Source organism: Coloeus monedula (assembly GCF_965178545.1).
Source record: "Coloeus monedula genome assembly, chromosome: 28".
Classification (NCBI taxonomy): Eukaryota; Metazoa; Chordata; class Aves; order Passeriformes; family Corvidae; genus Coloeus; species Coloeus monedula.
The window spans coordinates 2,326,489-2,343,483 of record NC_138808.1 but is presented as its reverse complement, the minus strand read 5'-3'; the positions used below and the strand labels follow the sequence as shown (position 1 = coordinate 2,343,483).

Sequence of the window (16,995 nt, the reverse complement as noted above, 5' to 3'; positions counted from 1 at the left end):
TTGCAGCAGTCAGTGCCCCACCGCCCACCCAAACCACCTCAGCTGCCCCAGGGAGAGCAGGGCAGCTCCTACTGCAATTCCCTTGATTTCAGCCCTTAAATCCCCCATTTCCAACTGGGGCTGGTTACAAAGGTTCAGCAGAAATAGAGACCACGCTGGGATTTGGGCTCCCGGCTTCCTCCAACAAAGCACCTTCAGTCTCCACTTCTCCCGGGTTTACCTCAAATCAGCAGGATCTGGTCTTGGTTTGAAGTTGAACAAACACAAATCCACTTTTCTGAACTGAAAACTGTGCCAATTCCCATGCTGTATCCCATTGAAATGGATCCCAATTCCTGGTCAGAATAATTTAACTTCTCTTTTTTTTCCTAGATAAACCCCCTAATAAGTTTTTCATTGCGTCTCTGAACTATTTCAGCCTCTGAATTTATTTTTTTTTACTTCTGTAAAACTGGAGTACAAGGTTTATAGGGCTGGGGGTTTGATCCTGAAGGGATGGAGGTGAGCCTGGGAAAGGGCTGCTGGGTTGGTCCCAGAGGATTTTCCTTGAAAGTGCTTAATTATTGCAAGAGGAAAGATGTTAAAAACCCCAACTTCGGCTTTTGGCTACGATGAAACAATTAAAACTCCGATTTTAGCTGCCCACAAAAGCCAAATGTTCTGCTCTGATCTGCAGCTGAAATAGGAAAATATGAACCAGCAATGAGTATTTCCAGATGTGGCTGCAGAGACTCTGTGTTTTCTAGTTTTAACTGCTTTCCCACTTTCGTAATTCTAAACTTGATGTCAACCTTAATTCATAAAATGGGAGGATTCAGGGCCAAATTCAGCCCTGGCAAAGCTTCCAAACTCCTCTGGAATCAGCAGAGTTAGAGCCCAGATCAATCAGCCCCTCTCCCAATTAACTTGTGCACCTCATTTCATGGATGGGGACACAGCTGAGGAGAATTAAATGTGTTTTACCACATCCCACCCTGTCTGGGGAAACCAGCAGCGCCTTTTGTGCTGGGAACCTCATCATGAGGTGGAGGGAACCAACAGCTTCAGTCAAACAGCACAGAAAAGAACAACCCACACTGCTCAAGTGAAGTCAGCTGAGTAAACCTGCACAGGAAATGCTGCTTTCTCCCTGAATTCTCTGCTCTGTCCAAGATTCCAAAGACAGAGATGTTGTTGTCTTTGCCTTATCATTCCCTATCAATACATGGGAGAAATGTCCGGTTTTGGCTTTCCTTTGTTCCCTGGGCTGCCCAAGCACCTCTGTGCCCCACAGGGCAGGAGCAGGTTCTTATCCCACTGGAAAGGGGCCCAGAAGAGCTGGATCCTTCCTCCCCCTGGCCCTGCAGAGCACAGAACCTGAGCACTTCCACCTTGCAGCCAGGACAAATCCCTGTTCTTTGCTCTTTTCTCCTCCTGTCTGAGCTCTGCACACACAGACCCCGAAAGTGCCGTGTCTGGAACCTCCCAGGGCCCAGCCTGGGCCTTCCACACTGCAGAGCTCAGGAAACCGAGCTCCAGATCAGAGTCCTGGAATGCTTTGGGCTGGAAGGGACTTTAAGGACCAGGCTGCTCCAAGACCTCTCCAGCCTGGCCTTGGGCACTTCCAGGGATCCAGGGGCAGCCACAGCTGCTCTGGGAATTCCAGCCCAGCCCCTCCCAGCCAGGAATTCCTTCCCAAGATCCCATCCATCCCTGCCCTCTGGCAGTGGGAAGCCATTCCCTGTGTCCTGTCCCTCCATCCCTTGTCCCCAGTCCCTCTCCAGCTCTCCTGGAGCCCCTTTAGGCCCTGCCAGGGGCTCGGAGCTCTCCCTGGAATTTCCCTTCTCCAGGTGAGCACCCCCAGCTCTCCCAGCCCTGCAGAGGGGCTCCCTGGATGTGACAGACACCTTCTCATAGTTGGTGTAGCCCCCCATGACCGCGGGGTCCACGATGCCGTTGAGCAGCATGGACAGGGGGTGCACGGGCAGGCTCCGGTCCCAGATGTGCTGCTGGACAATGTTGGTGATCTTCTCGTTGGTGAGCTCCATGGTCTCTATGGCATTCTCCAGGGGGCTGATCTCCTCCTGAGGGAGAGGAGAAACAGAATGAACCTTCATTAGTCACAGAATAAACCTTTCAAACCTTCGTTCAATTTTTAGGGAGAAATTCTCCCCTGTGAGGGTGGGGAGGGGCTGGGATGGAATTCCCAGAGCAGCTGGGGCTGCCCCTGGATCCCTGGCAGTGCCCAAGGCCAGGTTGGAGCAGCCTGGGACAGTGGGAGATGTCCCTGGGCATGGCAGGGCTGGCACTGGATGATTTTAAGGTCCCTCCCAACCCAAACCATCCCGGGATTCCACGGTTCTGTGATTTATTCCTCTCCACTGAGTAAGAAACGAAATAATTTGCTTTTATCCGTGCCACATCCAACAGCAGAAGGATTAACATTCCCAAGTGTTCCAAGGCTCTATTCCATGAGGGATTGGAGATCCAGCCCCCGTGGAGAACTCACCGTTGTGACCTGTTTGACCTCGAACCACTTGAGGATGCCTGGAAATGAATAAGCTGTTGTGTAGGTTGTCCTTTCTATCCACATGTTCTGCTCAGAGAAGGAAAAAAAAGACACCTGAGATACAAGGAAAATATTGGTCTTGAAGTTCAATGCTCTCCTGTGTGGGATGAGGCTTCCAGAACAAGCTGGCAGGAATTCCACAGCCATTTCCACCTTCCCTGACTGGGATGGAGCCCCTTGCTGGGCTCTGGAGGAAGCTGGGCTCACACAGCACCACATTTATGGATTCTGATGGATTTAAATGTTAGAACTCCAGCTATGGAGCCCCTTGACATCATTCCCAGCTTCACACGGAGACTGCAATGCCTTTTGTGTCTCCTACATTTTAATTCCCAACCTCCATGGCCACAGTGAGAGGGAAAAGGTGACAGTTTGGTCAAAATGCCACCACCAAAACAAACAAAAGGCAAAGGACTCACAGCAAACTCATTGTCTGGATCTTTCTCTCCTTTCCTGACAGGCCTGGAGTGGGTGAATTGCTGCACCTCGTTGGCTCTGTAGTAGCTGGGGAGAAGCAGAGTAAAAGGTGATTTTCCTCAGCTCCCACCCTCACTCAAATGTTCAACAGTTTCCTCACAGCCTGTGGGGAGGACTTCACACAATTTACACAGGACACAAAGGCCCAAGTTAGTGGGGAAAACACAAAGAAAATGTTGAGGGAAAAGGAAAATAAATTACTTTAAGATCTGTTCAGGAACAGGTTTATCTTTGTAATTCAGTGGCAGGTTCATCACAGGCTTCACAATGAAGCACTGCACATCTGAGCAGCTCTGGTTAAGGACGAAAAACCAGGAACCCTTCTGGGAAAACAGGAAAGGGAGAGAAAAACCCTTCCTGTCAGACTTCTCCACAATTCCCTGTGCTCTCGTTAAGTATTTTTCTTCAAACCTGACTAAGTCATCACCAATCACAGGCATTATGTTGCATCTTGCAGTTTGTAGGCTCCTTGTGAATTAAAAACCCAAAAAGAAAAGGACTTTATAAATAATCATCACAGAATCCCAGAACGGTTTGGGTTGGAAAAGACCTCAAAATTCATGCAGTTCCACTGCCCACCATGGACAGGGACACTTCCACTATCCCAGGCTGGCCTTGGACACTCCCAAGTGCTGAAATTCCCTGGTGAAAATGCTTGGGAATCCTGGGCACCACTGATTTCTACTTTGGGAGACAGGAAAAAGGGAAACAAGGTTCTGCAGGAGGTTCTGTGGATGCATCTGGCTCTTCTCTCTCGCCCCAGTTATTTACCAGAGGCTGCCCCTCCTTCTCTCCCACTTTTTAGACTGATGAAGCCAACTGAATAAAAGAATTGCTTTAATCCAGGAATAGCTGCTTCAGCCTCAGCTTTTGCACCTGTGAATAATGACAGACATTATAAAATCCTGGTACTTTTATCCCCAAGCACCACAGCTGATCACGTTCCTCCCAAGCTCTGCTTTAAGGACTGTGTGAGGCTTTACAGAAGCAAATCCCGGCTGGCAAAGCAAAGCTTAACCAACCTGACCCCCGTGAGCGGATGATTTCTGTGAATCCCCTGCCCTCTGAAGTGCCAGTGTTTTAGTGGGGGGTGAAGGCAGCCCCCATACATCCTTGAACTCACTGAGGGCAGCTCTGAAGAGCGTTTTGAGAGCCAAAGTCCCCCTGCCTGCAGCGAGGAGCCAGGTGGCCACCAGCCAGGCTGAGCCCAAACCCACAGAGGCACTTTAGATCAGGCTCTGAGCCCCAGCTGATGAATTCTTTGTCTCAGGAGAGCTCATTAGCTTGGGCTGGGTGCCCTGCTGGGCCCCTGCACAGCTCCCAGTGCTCAGCTGCTGGGGACTGGGCTGCTTTGGGGTGCAGGGAACCCCTGAGGCTCAGCACAGCTCACCTGGTACCCCCAGCACATTACCACCGAAAGAACAACGAGGTATTTTGTCATAAAAGAGCAAAAAATCCCAACTGAAGTAATAAAAAAGAGCATGAGACAAAGGAGGTTAAAAAGAGCCTGAAAGTAAAACCAACCCCAGAAGGAGCAAGGCCTGCCTAACACAACAGAGATCTGGGCACTCCTCATCTCCTCAGGAGGTGTTTGTGGGAGTCCAGGCAGGACCTGTCCCACATCCAAGCCCTGCAGCTGCTCCCCCTCATCCCGGGGCTGTGCCAGAGACCCGGAACCCAACACCCCCAAACCTTCGGGACGGTTCAGATCTGCATCCAAATTCTGCAGCTCGGGTTCATCCCGAGCCAGAAACATCAGAACAAACACAAACAGATGCAAAGGAAGCAGCTGAAACAAAGCAGCAACAGAAGAGGCGTTTTTGATACCAAGTTTGGTCTTGAATGGATTTTAATTTCCTATGTGGGTTCAGTGCTTGGCAGGACGACTGCAAGGGAAGCATCTGCTATCACTGCTAGAGCTGGGCCTTTGTGCACAGGGTCTGAGGGGCCAAATGGACCTTCAGCTTCTCCAGCCTGGCCTGCTGAACACAGGCTGGGAGCTCAGGAACTTGGTTTGCCTGGTGTGCATCCCCCAGGAGCCACGCACTGAAGTCACCGGCAGCAATCTGGAGCACCTCCACAGGGTCACACTCACAGTTAAGAGGATCTCAAGCCTGGTGGGGAGCTTGGGACACAGCCTGCAGTCCCAGCAGCAAGGGGAAAAATAAGAATTAAAAAATAGTAAGGGCTGTGCGCCCAATGACTTTCAGGGAAATAATGACTTTGCACTTTTTACCATGAGACTTTTAGGGGAAGAAGCACACAAACCCCAGCACTTCATAAATGCTAATTGCCTGCAAGGAAGAAAGGAGTGTCCATCACTTTTTATCCCACTTTCACAGCCTGTATTCCACATCTTTCACCCAGAAACACCCAACTGGGTCCCACCATGGCCAGAGCAGTCGGCATTACCTGAGTGAGAACTCAGGAAATCCTCCCTGAAGTCTGTTCCTCACCCTGACAGCAACTTGTTTAACTCTGACAGCCTCAAACTACCTTTAAATCCACCCTTGCAACTCTGAACAGCCCCATTTCCATGCCCAGTGCCTGGAGCAATAATCCCCTCGCTTATCATTACTGCTGTTCACCAGCTGTGTTACTGTGGGGAAGAGGCAGCTCTGGGATGTGCCAAAAGGCCCTAAACCCAAAAGATACACTGTTTGGGGGAAGCCTTGATCTCCTCTGCTGGAGGGGCAGTGCTGGTCATCTTCTCAGCACTGGGGAACTGGGTCAGCAGCTTCAGGTTAAAATCCTCCCTCCGCTCGTACTCCTTGCCACGGTAGATGAAAATCTTATTCTGTGGGCAGGAGAAGAAAAAGGGAATTAAAACTCAACAAAAGCAGTGGGACAGAGCTTTCCAGACACCCCCAGAGCTGGTTTATGGGAAGGGTTGATCCCAGCTGGACAGACAGAAGGGGTGAGGGAAGGAATGCGGGCAGCAATGAGGGCGCAGCAACTCCCGGGAGCCAGGTCTGGCAAGGGAACCTCAGATTTGTCTAAAAAAGGCATTTCTCCACAGACATTCATCAAAGAGAGTTGGAAAGGAGCTTTTAAAGGCCACCTGCAATGAGCAGGGACATGATGTCCCCACAAACACATGCCAGTGTCACCGAGCTGCTCACGCCTCCTTGCACTGCACAAACTCACGGGTTCGGCACAGGGACTCTCAGCCAGGGGCGGATTTTTGGTAAGAGAATAAATGTGCCAAGAAATTCTTAAATACAGGGACCTGCCTGCTCCCTGCCAGCCCCTGGTGTGAGTTCCCTGAGGGATCTCCCTGGGCACAGATGGGAATTTCACCTCAGTCCCGTTCCTGACCATCAGTGTCCAGCCCTGGCTGTTTTGCTCCACGCACCCAACACCAGACCATGGCCAATTATTTCTCCACCTGGCAGTGGTTTCTGGAAGGGATGGATTCCAAAACATGACCTGCAGTTGAAAGCTTTCCATGCCATCCCCCCCTCACAGTTCTAACTTAACATTTCTCTCTTTTATTAAGCTTGGCTTCCCCTGAAGGCCAGAACTTCAAACAGCTCCAGTCTGAAAAGGTAAAACGGCCCTGAATTTTAAATAACAGGAATATTTTCAGCCTTGCTGACCCTGGAGCTGAGTCATTGCTGTCCTCCACACAGGTCCAGCAGTGCTCAGCAGCTGGCTCACAGAAGAAGCACCTTTGCACTTTAATTCTTCTGCGTGGGACAAACTCCCCCTGATCACTAAAATGATCCCTGGCCTGAAAATTTGGTTGGTTGAAGCTGGAAAGCAATAGGATAAATTCTTCAGAGGCTGAACATTTCCTAACAGCAACAGTCACATTTCAGAGGGAGCACAAATACAAAAGGTAAATTCTGTTTAAATCCACAGAAGAACTCATCAGTCATCCAAAAACCCTTCTGTAACACCCTGACTCCACTCAAGCTGGTAACACACAGAATTTCATCTCTGACTTGTCTCTTTGGGGACATTGAAATGCTCCAAAACACTCCTGGGATTTGGATCTGTCAGTGCCACTGAAAGGAGAAGGAGTTTGGCACCGAATTTTCTTGGAAGCTCTGCAAAAGTTGTGACTTTTAGGGTCTCCAGCACTCCAGAAATTGGGTGTGGAAGGATCCTTACCCGCAGGAAAGAGGGAAAACCCTGTCCATAGTATCCAACAGCAAAGTACTCGGGCTGAGGTCTCATGGCCTTCATGATATTCTCATAAAAAGTAGCTCTTTTTTTCTGGAAAAGAAAAACACACCAGACTTTCACTGTGGAATAGTCCAGGACACTGCCAGCTCACATTCCCAGGGACAGTTCCTGATCTCTGAGCTCTGCCCTCAGAACACATTCCACAATTGCTGTTTTGATGAAGTCTCTCATCCTTATCCATTTACTTGATTAAATATTTGCTTTGTCTGGGCCAGAACCAACTTCATTTCCTGGTCTGCAGACATGAGAACAATGCCACGGGTTTTAGGATTCCAGAAGGATACTTGAAATCCTTCACTGTGGGAAAACAAATGAAATATAAATATATTCTGAAAGTGAGCAGACACAAATGGTGACAAATGTCAGAGAACTGGCAGAAATAAAACTGGGCAGATGATTCTGCTATGAGAGAACATAAAGACCATCTGGTTCCATCCTTAACCACTAAAAAACAGAATTCAGAGCCAAGAGGATTCTATAGCCCTGTGTTCATGCCCAGCAGTTTTACCACAGAAATAACAAGGTGATGAGATTCATGGAGCCTGAAAATGCACCTTGGTTGTTAACTTCATTTGGTTAAAATCAAGAATTCTAAATATCTGCACATGGTTTTGTCATGCTAATCAGAAGGTCAAAAGAAACTATGAAAATATTTATTCTACTACTAAGCTTACAAAGCCATGGGGTTAAGTTGGTTTGTTTGTCTTTAACATACATTTATTTTAGGCTTATCCTGCTGAACAATATTAATTTAAGCAGTCAGCAGCCTGCTGGAAACGGAGAAAAAAAGCCTTACCAGGAGATTCCCAAGTCCCTCGTAGTCAAAGATCTTGTTTTCATACATGTCAGCCAGCTCCTTGCTCAGCTGAATGGCTTTTTCCCACATCTCCATGGAGGGTGAGGAGAGGCAGGAGGGGAAGAAGAGCACAAGCAACATAAAAGACTCAGTTAAAAGCCTTCATTAGCACAGCTAGGTAAACAAAAATGCAGCTGATTTTAACTCAGGCACTACTTTCATGCTCTGCCAGGTTTCTCTCAGACTCTGTGCTGTGCATTTTTTTTGCAGGGATTATTGCAGTCATACAGATCTTGTGATCTGGAGATCTGAAAGTGATTTACAAAGCCAGGTCTCCCTTGTGATCCTGCCAGGGCAAACTGAGCACTGCGAGGAGGAAGGACAGGTCTGAACAGCAGAGAGAGAAGCCCAGGTGGTCTCCTCCTACAGCAGCACTTGGACAGGGGTTCCTTGGGTTTGTCTCATCATGGAATTCAGGTGGGAAGGCACCTTAAAGCCCAGTGCCAGCCCTGTCATGCCCAGGGACACCTCCCACCATCCCAGGGTGCTCCAGCCTGGCCCTGGGCACTTCCAGGGATCCAGGGGCAGCCACAGCTGCTGTGGGAATTCCATCCCAGCCCCTCACAGGGAGCAATCCCTTCCCCGTATCCCATCTGAATTTCCCTTGTCTCAGCTTAAAGCCATTTCACCCTGGCAGAACCCTCTCTCCAAGGTGCAGCTCCCAGGGTCAGCGTCAGCCAGGGGAGCCACTCTCCCTGCAATCCCCAAAACCCAACATGAGCCACTGCCAGGGGAAGGAAGAAAAACACCTGCAGATTCCCCACCTACCCAGACCCCTGAACAGGTTCATCTTCCAGACAGTCTTTGGCCAACACAGAATTAGGAATCAAATATCCCCAGACTAACACAGGCCCTGCTCAGGCCAGCACTGGGATCCCTGCCAAAAAGCCAGGCCTGGTGTGGAACCACACCTGCTTTTACCCTTTTAACCAACCTCAGCCAGCCACAACCACTGAGCCAGGAGTTCACCAGTAAGGAAATACTAAACACAAACCAAAGGGAACTTCCCAAGGCAGGTCTGCTGTAGGAGCAGGGTGAGACACTCACTTTGCCCCTGTCAAAGAAGGAGATGATCTCCTGGTAGAGCTTCTCCTTGAGCTCCTGCTGGGAGTACACGTAGTAGGTGTCCCTCTGCAGCAGGTGAGGGACACAGGGCTCCTCTGACCACTGGGACAGGGAAAAAAGGCAAAGGTGAAACAAATGGAACGTTTCCAGATAAATCCTTACAGTGGGTGATTCAAAACAAATCCCTCATCAATGCAAAGGAAGTTTTGCAGGGATATAAACCTGAGACATTTCCTCCCAGCTCACTGCAGCAGCAGGAGGATGTACAGATTGATGCTACTAATTATTTTTTAATAATTCTTTTTTATCATTATTATTTAATTATATCACCTATTTTATATATTTTATAATATACCATTATTATATATTGCATGTACATCATTATTTATATACCATAATATCATTATATAATATAATTATATCATTTATATATAATTTATATATATATACAATATATATAATATATATTATATGTAATACATAATATATAATAATATAATACATATAATAATAATATATTATAATATAATATATCTATAATATATATAATATTATATTACATATATATTATATAATATATTATATATATAATATTATATTATAATTATATATATAATTATATCATTTCATATATACCATTATATTATTATATATAGCTCATAGTTGTAATTATTTTGCTGTAGAAACTGCAACATTGTGAAGCCCCTTAATGACCACTGGTACCTACATGATTCAAAGTCACATTAAAAATAGAAAAATAAGTGATTTGGTTATTCTGAGCTGTTTGTGGTTCATTTAAATCCCAAACCCTGGCACACCTGGAGCAGCTCTGCATGCAGGAGCAGGGTGTAGGCGGCCTCTGTGAAGTTCTCACAGTCTGTGTGCAGGTCCCTGAGTTTGTACAGGTACCTGAGCAAAGGAAAAGCAATTCCTTGGTGTGAAGGGCTCCTGTATCCCAGGGAACACCCAGGAATAAAGGCTTTTGCCAGGCTCATGGAGGGACACAGCCTACCTGATGTAAATGTCCTCTCGCTTCTTCTCCTTGTAAAAATTCTGCCAACAACAGAAGAAGTCAAGCACTGGCAGTGTAAAGCACCACAGATTTGCAGAATCTTCTCCAGACAATTACCCTGAGCAGCAGTTTTAGGCATTTCAGGGATATTTGCTGTCATTTTGGCTGCTCAGGTGGATCCACCCCCTGAGACCATCCCTTAATGCCAGGGGGGCACCAGCACCTCCAAAAAAGGGCCAGATCAGGGAAATGGCTTGTCTGAAGTCATACAGGCTCTTTACAGGGGAACAGAGATCCCAACCACCAGCCAGGCATCTTTCCTGCCTGTGTTCCAGGGTTCCAGATTAGCAGGATCAGCCAATGACTTGATTTTGGACTGGCCATCTTTCTGTGTTTACACCTCCAGAGCCTGATTTGGGCACATCATTAACCAAAAATGGCATGAGGAACTGATTAAAATCCTCCCCCAGATGAAAAATAATTCCAAGGGGGCGTAGAGAAGCCCAGGGGAGGTGTCCCAAGGCCCTACCAGCACGTTGACAGTGCAGCTCATGCGGTTCTCCTTGCTCTCGTCGTGCATGATGGTCCTGTAGTCCAGCAGGTTCTCCAGGAGGCTGCTGACCAGCAGGGCAAACACCTCTCCCGAGGCTGCCAGGTACTTGTGCTTCCTGCAGTGCTCCAGGAGCCTGCAGGGACACCCAAGGGACAGAGGGGAAGGCTCAGCTGTGGCTCTGGGTGGTGGTAAATGGGATTTCGGGGTGAATTACCCCAAATTTCCAGTGCTTCCCTGGATGGACACTCCGTGCTGGACACACACACCTGAGACACCCAGCTCAGGCAGGGCAGGACAGCACTTGTTGATCTAAAAAATTGAGGTTTTGCTGCTAAAATGTTCTGATTTTGCTTTAACTTTGAGCCTGCTCTTCCACCTGCAGCGCCCTCCCCAGTTTGGCAGCTGATTCTGAATTCCATCTCCAGTTTAGGGCAGTTAAAAGTGCAGAATAAACCCCTCATTTTTGGGCAATCAGCCCCAGAACACCTGCACAGCACTGAGATCACTGCAGCTGCACCAGCTCCCTGCTCACTGGAGTAATTAATGAATTGGGGCCTCTTTGCATTAAAAAAGCAGCCCAATTAAGCATAAAAAAAAAAAAAAGATAAAAGAGCCTCCAGGTGCTTTATAAAACTCACAGTTTCTCCAGCAGGATCTTGTACTGCTCATCCCCTCGGCCCCCCTCCACCTCCTGGTCCAGCTTGGTGATCAGCTCGTTTTCAAACTGGAAAGGCAAAAACCCCCAATCAAACAGAGAACAGCCCTCAGGAGCAGGGGCTGGCACCAGAACCCCCTGGGGGTGTTTGTTCCTGACCCTCCCCACCAGCACACGCTGGGTTCACAGGCTGAGGGCAGGCTGTTCTCAGTGCTGGGGCGGAATAAAAAGGGTAAAAATCCAAAATGAGAAGATTGGAGCAAGGAAATGCAAGTCCTCCCTCTCCCACCCCACAGAGTCACGCTCTGGTGTGATGCCTTAGGTTTGAGCTTTTATATTTTCAAGCCCTGCACTGCCTGCTGTGTAACTCTGGAGTTTCCTGCAGCCTGTTCACTTCTGCTCTCTGTGCTGGGCAGACATAACAAAGCCTCTCTGGGCCTGCTCTCCAAGGACACCCAGACTGTCCTAGGCCCAAAATGTGTAAACCAAAAGCCTTTGAGAAGGGGCTGAGCTTGGGGAAACTCCATCATTAACTGAAGCTTTAATTGGGGAATTAACCCTGCTATGCAAAGAACCAAACCTATAAAAGTGTGAAGAACTCGTGACCTGGGGTCCACCTTGGGGCCCATCTGGGCAGTGGCCTCTGGCTCCCAGGGGTACCTTTGGAGGCCTTTCACATAAATACCCACCTTATTTCCTTACTCCTGTCCAGGCTCTGTTTTAGGTGGCCTCTCAAGGCATCAGGTGTAATTAAGCAACCACATAATCCTAATATTTGACTGCCCAGCAGTTTTCTGTGGAGTAACTTGACAGCTAAAAGTCTGTCCTGGGGGGATTTATGTTGTTATTATAAAGGTAAATAAATAGCTAAAATTACTTTTTAGACCCTCTGAGGGTCTTCAAATTGTTTCCCAATTTAGAGGTGGGCACTGACACCTCTGCAAATGCAGGGAAGGGTGAAAAAAGGGGAATTCAGGGATTATCCAAGTCATGGAAAGGCCCAGTCAGGGACAGAACTGCAAAGTCCTGACCCCTACAAACCACGGTGACTTCCCAAGGGGCTTGGCACAATTTTGGGTGGGTTTTTTTGTTTGTTTGTTTTGTTTAAATATTCTCTTCTTTTGTCCAGTGGACAATGTGGGACATTTGTAGTGAAGATACCACTATTGTGTATCTATTGTAAATACACGTAGCATATATTCGTATAAATGTATTTATATATATATAATTTTTATATGCATATAGAATGTAAGATTACATACAATACAGACCATATTCTATATAAAGTATTGTATCTTTTTACATATTGTATATATATATATTTCACATTATATTGCATTGAATATCAATACATAGTATTATAATAAATATATTGGTTATATAAGGCATTCCCTTACCTTGTGGAAGTTCCTGTTGCCACTGAAGTTGAACTCACACTGCATCATGTCAAAAAAGATGGGAATTGTTGCTTTCCTCAGCTCAGGCTCTGGGACCAGGGTCACCTCCAGGATTGGCCCCACCATTGCTGGGATGAATTTTATTTTGTGAGGACCTGCAAGAAATTTAAAGTCAAATACATCCAGTGGCAGCATTTGGGTTTCCAGTGTTGAAGCACAATAGTCACAGAACAAACTGCTCAGAACGTGGATTTTCTGTGGTTACTGCTTAAGGCAGAATTAACAGGTTACAGCTCCAAAATTCAGGAAGAGTCCAAGGAAATAATTGAGCTGAATTGTGAATCACAGAAAAGGCTCTCTGAAAAATCCCACTCATCCTTTACATGGCACAACATCCTTTAGAGGGAATCTAAGAAATTATCTCAGCAGCTGATGTGAGGAAAAAATCAGCTTTTCCAAGTTATTCACAGAAAAAAGAGGTTTTGTGTGCTGAACGAGCTGAACTTCAGGTGCATTTCCCCACATTAAACATGTGCAGCTTTTGTAAAGAAATAAAGGATTTGAAAGCCAGCTTGAGAGCTGGAATAAAGATAATTCCTTAGCTGGAACTCACCCAGGTTATACCACATATCCCTGATTTTGAAGCCAATTTCTTTCCTCATGTCCCCATACCTAGAAAAAGCAGTAAAAGGAAGAGATGACAAAGGCCAAGCATTGAAATGATCCCTGGAATGTTGTTGGAGAAGTGAATGGCAAAGCCACAAATGGCTCACTCTGAGGGGACTGCAGAGTCCTGAGAGCAGAATTTCCTGAGAGCTGCAGCCCTGCTGCTTCCTGCAATTCCACCCCAGTCTGGTTGGATTTGGGTGTTTTCCCCTAAAGCTTTGGCTGCTGACATCAAGGCAATGCAGAAAGATTTCACTGTCTGGCTTCTTCAAGCCACTTCTGCAGAAAAAAAGGGACAAACCCTAACAAAAGTCTGTGTCCAGATGCTCAGAGATATCCAGGCACCGGATTCCAAGGAAATGAAGAGGTAAAAGCTGCTCAGTGATTAAGAACTGCTGGTTTGGGGCTGTCAATGCCTCTGAGGTGCTCTTGCTTTCAGGAAAATACAAGGTGGGGGACTAAAAAGTTGGAGGCTTTTAGGATTCCTCTTACCTGCCTTCCATAAAGGCTGAGGAATTGCATCGGGGAATTTTGGGAATCACGACAACCTTTCCATTACAGACCTTCCAGTGGACAGAATCCTGGCAAGGAGCTAAAACAGTTCAAGATCTGCCTGACCAGACTTAAAACAGCCACAATTTAAAGCCCTGACATCTTGTCCTGGTCACCCCCTTATCACCCTGCCTTTATCAGCATTTCCATGGCACCTCCTCCCATCCTGGGGCTGCGTGGGGGTGTCTGGAACAGCCCAAACGGAGCTTCCTGACAGCAGAAAGGGCCTGGCAGGTCTGAAATGTGAACTCACTTCTTGATGATTTTGTTGCGTTTGGCCTGGGAGAAGGTCTCCAGCTGGAGGGACTCGTGAGTGAGGAAAGCCACTGCCAAGTGGAAATAGTTATTCCAGAGCTGGGGAAGAAAAAGGGGATTAAAATGGGAGGAGAAAAAGGAAAAGCAAGAACAGGCACAAAAGAAGCTGCCCAGTCCCAAATGCACAGCTCCCTCCAGGGGAGGGGAACTACAGTGAGATTTAGTTTTTCTCCCTGCATTTCAGGTCTGGGATCCCTGGATCCAGGGAAAATCCAGAAAAGAAAATCCAGCAAAAACAGGTCAATCACCTGGAGTTCAAAATTTGCTTGATCCAGGAAGAAGCGGTTGAGGACAGAGGTGAATTGGTTCACTGCCCGGAGGAAAACCCTGAAGAGACAAAAACATCAAATAAAGGTGATTCCTGAAACAAAATAAACCACACTGCAGCTCTTGGTTTATGGCTCCTACGTGCAAGGTCAGGACACAGCAAGAGATGCTCCCAGAAAAGGCAGGAATTCCTCTAAATCAGGGAACATTCCAAGTTATTCCTTGGTGTAACAGCCTCAAGTTGCATTGGGGAGGCTCAGGTTGGATTTCAGGGAAAACTTCCTCTCTGGAGGAGAGGTTAAGCATTGCCCAGTTCTAGCTTTAGGTTTTCCATGTGGTTCCCCCAGAACTGAGACCAAAAAGGCTTCTCTGGTTTAAGTTGTCCAAAAGACCCCACGGTTGGATTACGTTCCTCTGGGTGGGAGAAAGGTTTCCAGTTCCACCAGTGGAAACGGACTGGAACTAAAACTGGCTGAAATCTGATTTAAATCAGCCTGAAGTGGCTGAAGAAAATAAACCTCCTTGTGTGAGCCAACCTCCTTTCAGGCCCAGGGAGGCTCCAAAGCCAGGCTTAACCCAGGCTTAACCCTGTACCTGCTCTGCATCATGTTCATGACCATCCAGTCAGCCGCATACACGTTCTTCCCAATCAGATCCTTGAACATAATGAACGTTTCCATCAGGAAGTCCTGTTGGAAGAACAAAACCCATCAGGTTGCACGTGGTGGTTTTTTGTCCATGGAATTACAGGGAGATGATGCTGTGACCTCACGAAATGCAAATGTTTGCAATTGCATTGATTAACGACCATGCTGATTGGCAATCAATGCCCTGCCCCTCCTCAGAGGGGTCTCTCATTGTGTGAGCATGGCCCAATAATGAAATTACTCCTGACATCTCATCCATCCAGCTGCACAAGGAGAAATAATTGCACAGAATGTTGATCTGTTTAATTAAATCTGTCTTTGCTGTTTCGCATTAAGCTGTGCTGGAGGGAGTCCTGGATTAGAGAGCAAAACCAATATTGCAGGGTTTGTTCCCAAATCTCTGCGTGCTGACAGTGCAACAGAGTGATCTAGACAGCCTGAAACTGTAATGTATTTTCACTCACTAATTACTTAAACCTTTCCTGGTCCAGTTTAAGGACAGTTTAGGAGAGGGACTGAATATAACATCAGAAATGTGATTTAGAATTACTCTACATTATTGTAAAAAAGACACTTTTTTCACAAACCCCCTCCAGACAAGACTTCAAACTTGGAAAAAGCAAGGCTGAATTGCAGACTGAGGGGAAAATAAAAAGGAGAAAGAACAGAGATAAGCAAGAGAAGGGAATATCAGGAATACTGATCTCCTCCTTGTGGTCTCTGCAGACACAAAAGCCACCTCTGAGCTCTTAAATCAATTCTATTCTCTGCAGCAGCACATTAAGATTCAAAAACCAGAGGGACACAAAGAAGGTCACAGGAGGAACCATCCCCTTGAAATGATCACCAGCAAAAAAATCTGTTGAGCTGAACAGATTGGGCTGAAGAATTGGCAAGATATCGATGGAGAAATGGAGCACTTGGTGCTGCCTCAGTAAAAACCCTTTTGGCATTATTAAATCAGAGCCTGATGGAGAGGGTTGGACTTGACATGGGCACCTTGAGGATACGAATTAACTCCTAGAAGTGCAAAACCAACCGGGGAATGATGGCAAGCCAGGGCTGAAAATAGCAGCACCAACGAAACAAATAATGAACAACAAAAATAAGAGCAGTTCTTGCAGTAAAACAGAATTTTCTGTTGGTAGTAACAATTACCACACCACTACAAAGGGGGGCTTGCTCCTGTAGATTGAAGTGTGAATAAAAACTAGATTAGAAATTGTTATTTTCCATAACCCTCCTGAAAATCTTCTCACTGGATGAACACTGCCAGAATTCCTGAATCTCCCTCATTTTTTGAAGGGCTTTTTTTTCTTCTTCCCTTCCTTCACAACAAATCATTTGAGCAAGATAAAGCCAGCTCTGAACCCACACAGAGTGTGACCTGTAGATGGCTGTGTTGCTCCACGCTGGAGCAACAGCTGATTTTGCAAGGGATTTCTGTGAAATTCTCTAATTCCAACTGCACAGGGAGAAAAGAGATCACCTTGGCTCCCCAAACGGGATCCCAAACCCATTTGGGATTGGGTACAGGAAGAACACAACTCCAGGTCCTTCCCAGCTGGTATTTCAATAAACAGCCACTTCCCAATTGCAGAACAAGGAACAAAGGGACAAAAAGCTCCAAAGGTTCTCGTGCTGTGCACTGGGGACTTGCTAAAATACTGGTTTGGGCCATTTGGGGGAGTTTGGGGGGAAATCTGCTGATTTTAAGCAGAAAAAACCCTCAGAAATGTAATTTTCACCTGGTTTCATACCAGTCTTTGGGGAGGTAAATTTCTAACATTTTGG

General features: G+C 46.8%; 1 protein-coding gene across 1 annotated transcript in view; it reads right to left on the bottom strand.

The window, feature by feature from the left end:
• The window catches only part of DOCK5 (dedicator of cytokinesis 5), a gene marked incomplete at both ends in the record, with an annotated part of 68,874 nt that overhangs the window by 8,907 nt on the left and 42,972 nt on the right, over window positions 1–16,995 (bottom strand). The window contains 17 exons of the mRNA XM_082298251.1: window positions 1,887–2,063; window positions 2,489–2,575; window positions 2,968–3,052; window positions 3,227–3,308; window positions 5,681–5,822; window positions 7,142–7,246; window positions 8,013–8,102; window positions 9,120–9,239; window positions 9,956–10,046; window positions 10,150–10,190; window positions 10,679–10,835; window positions 11,341–11,426; window positions 12,755–12,909; window positions 13,368–13,426; window positions 14,226–14,326; window positions 14,536–14,614; window positions 15,149–15,243. Coding sequence (XP_082154377.1) covers window positions 1,887–2,063; window positions 2,489–2,575; window positions 2,968–3,052; window positions 3,227–3,308; window positions 5,681–5,822; window positions 7,142–7,246; window positions 8,013–8,102; window positions 9,120–9,239; window positions 9,956–10,046; window positions 10,150–10,190; window positions 10,679–10,835; window positions 11,341–11,426; window positions 12,755–12,909; window positions 13,368–13,426; window positions 14,226–14,326; window positions 14,536–14,614; window positions 15,149–15,243 — 1,752 coding nt within the window. The remainder of the gene's footprint in view (window positions 1–1,886; window positions 2,064–2,488; window positions 2,576–2,967; window positions 3,053–3,226; window positions 3,309–5,680; window positions 5,823–7,141; window positions 7,247–8,012; window positions 8,103–9,119; window positions 9,240–9,955; window positions 10,047–10,149; window positions 10,191–10,678; window positions 10,836–11,340; window positions 11,427–12,754; window positions 12,910–13,367; window positions 13,427–14,225; window positions 14,327–14,535; window positions 14,615–15,148; window positions 15,244–16,995) is intronic.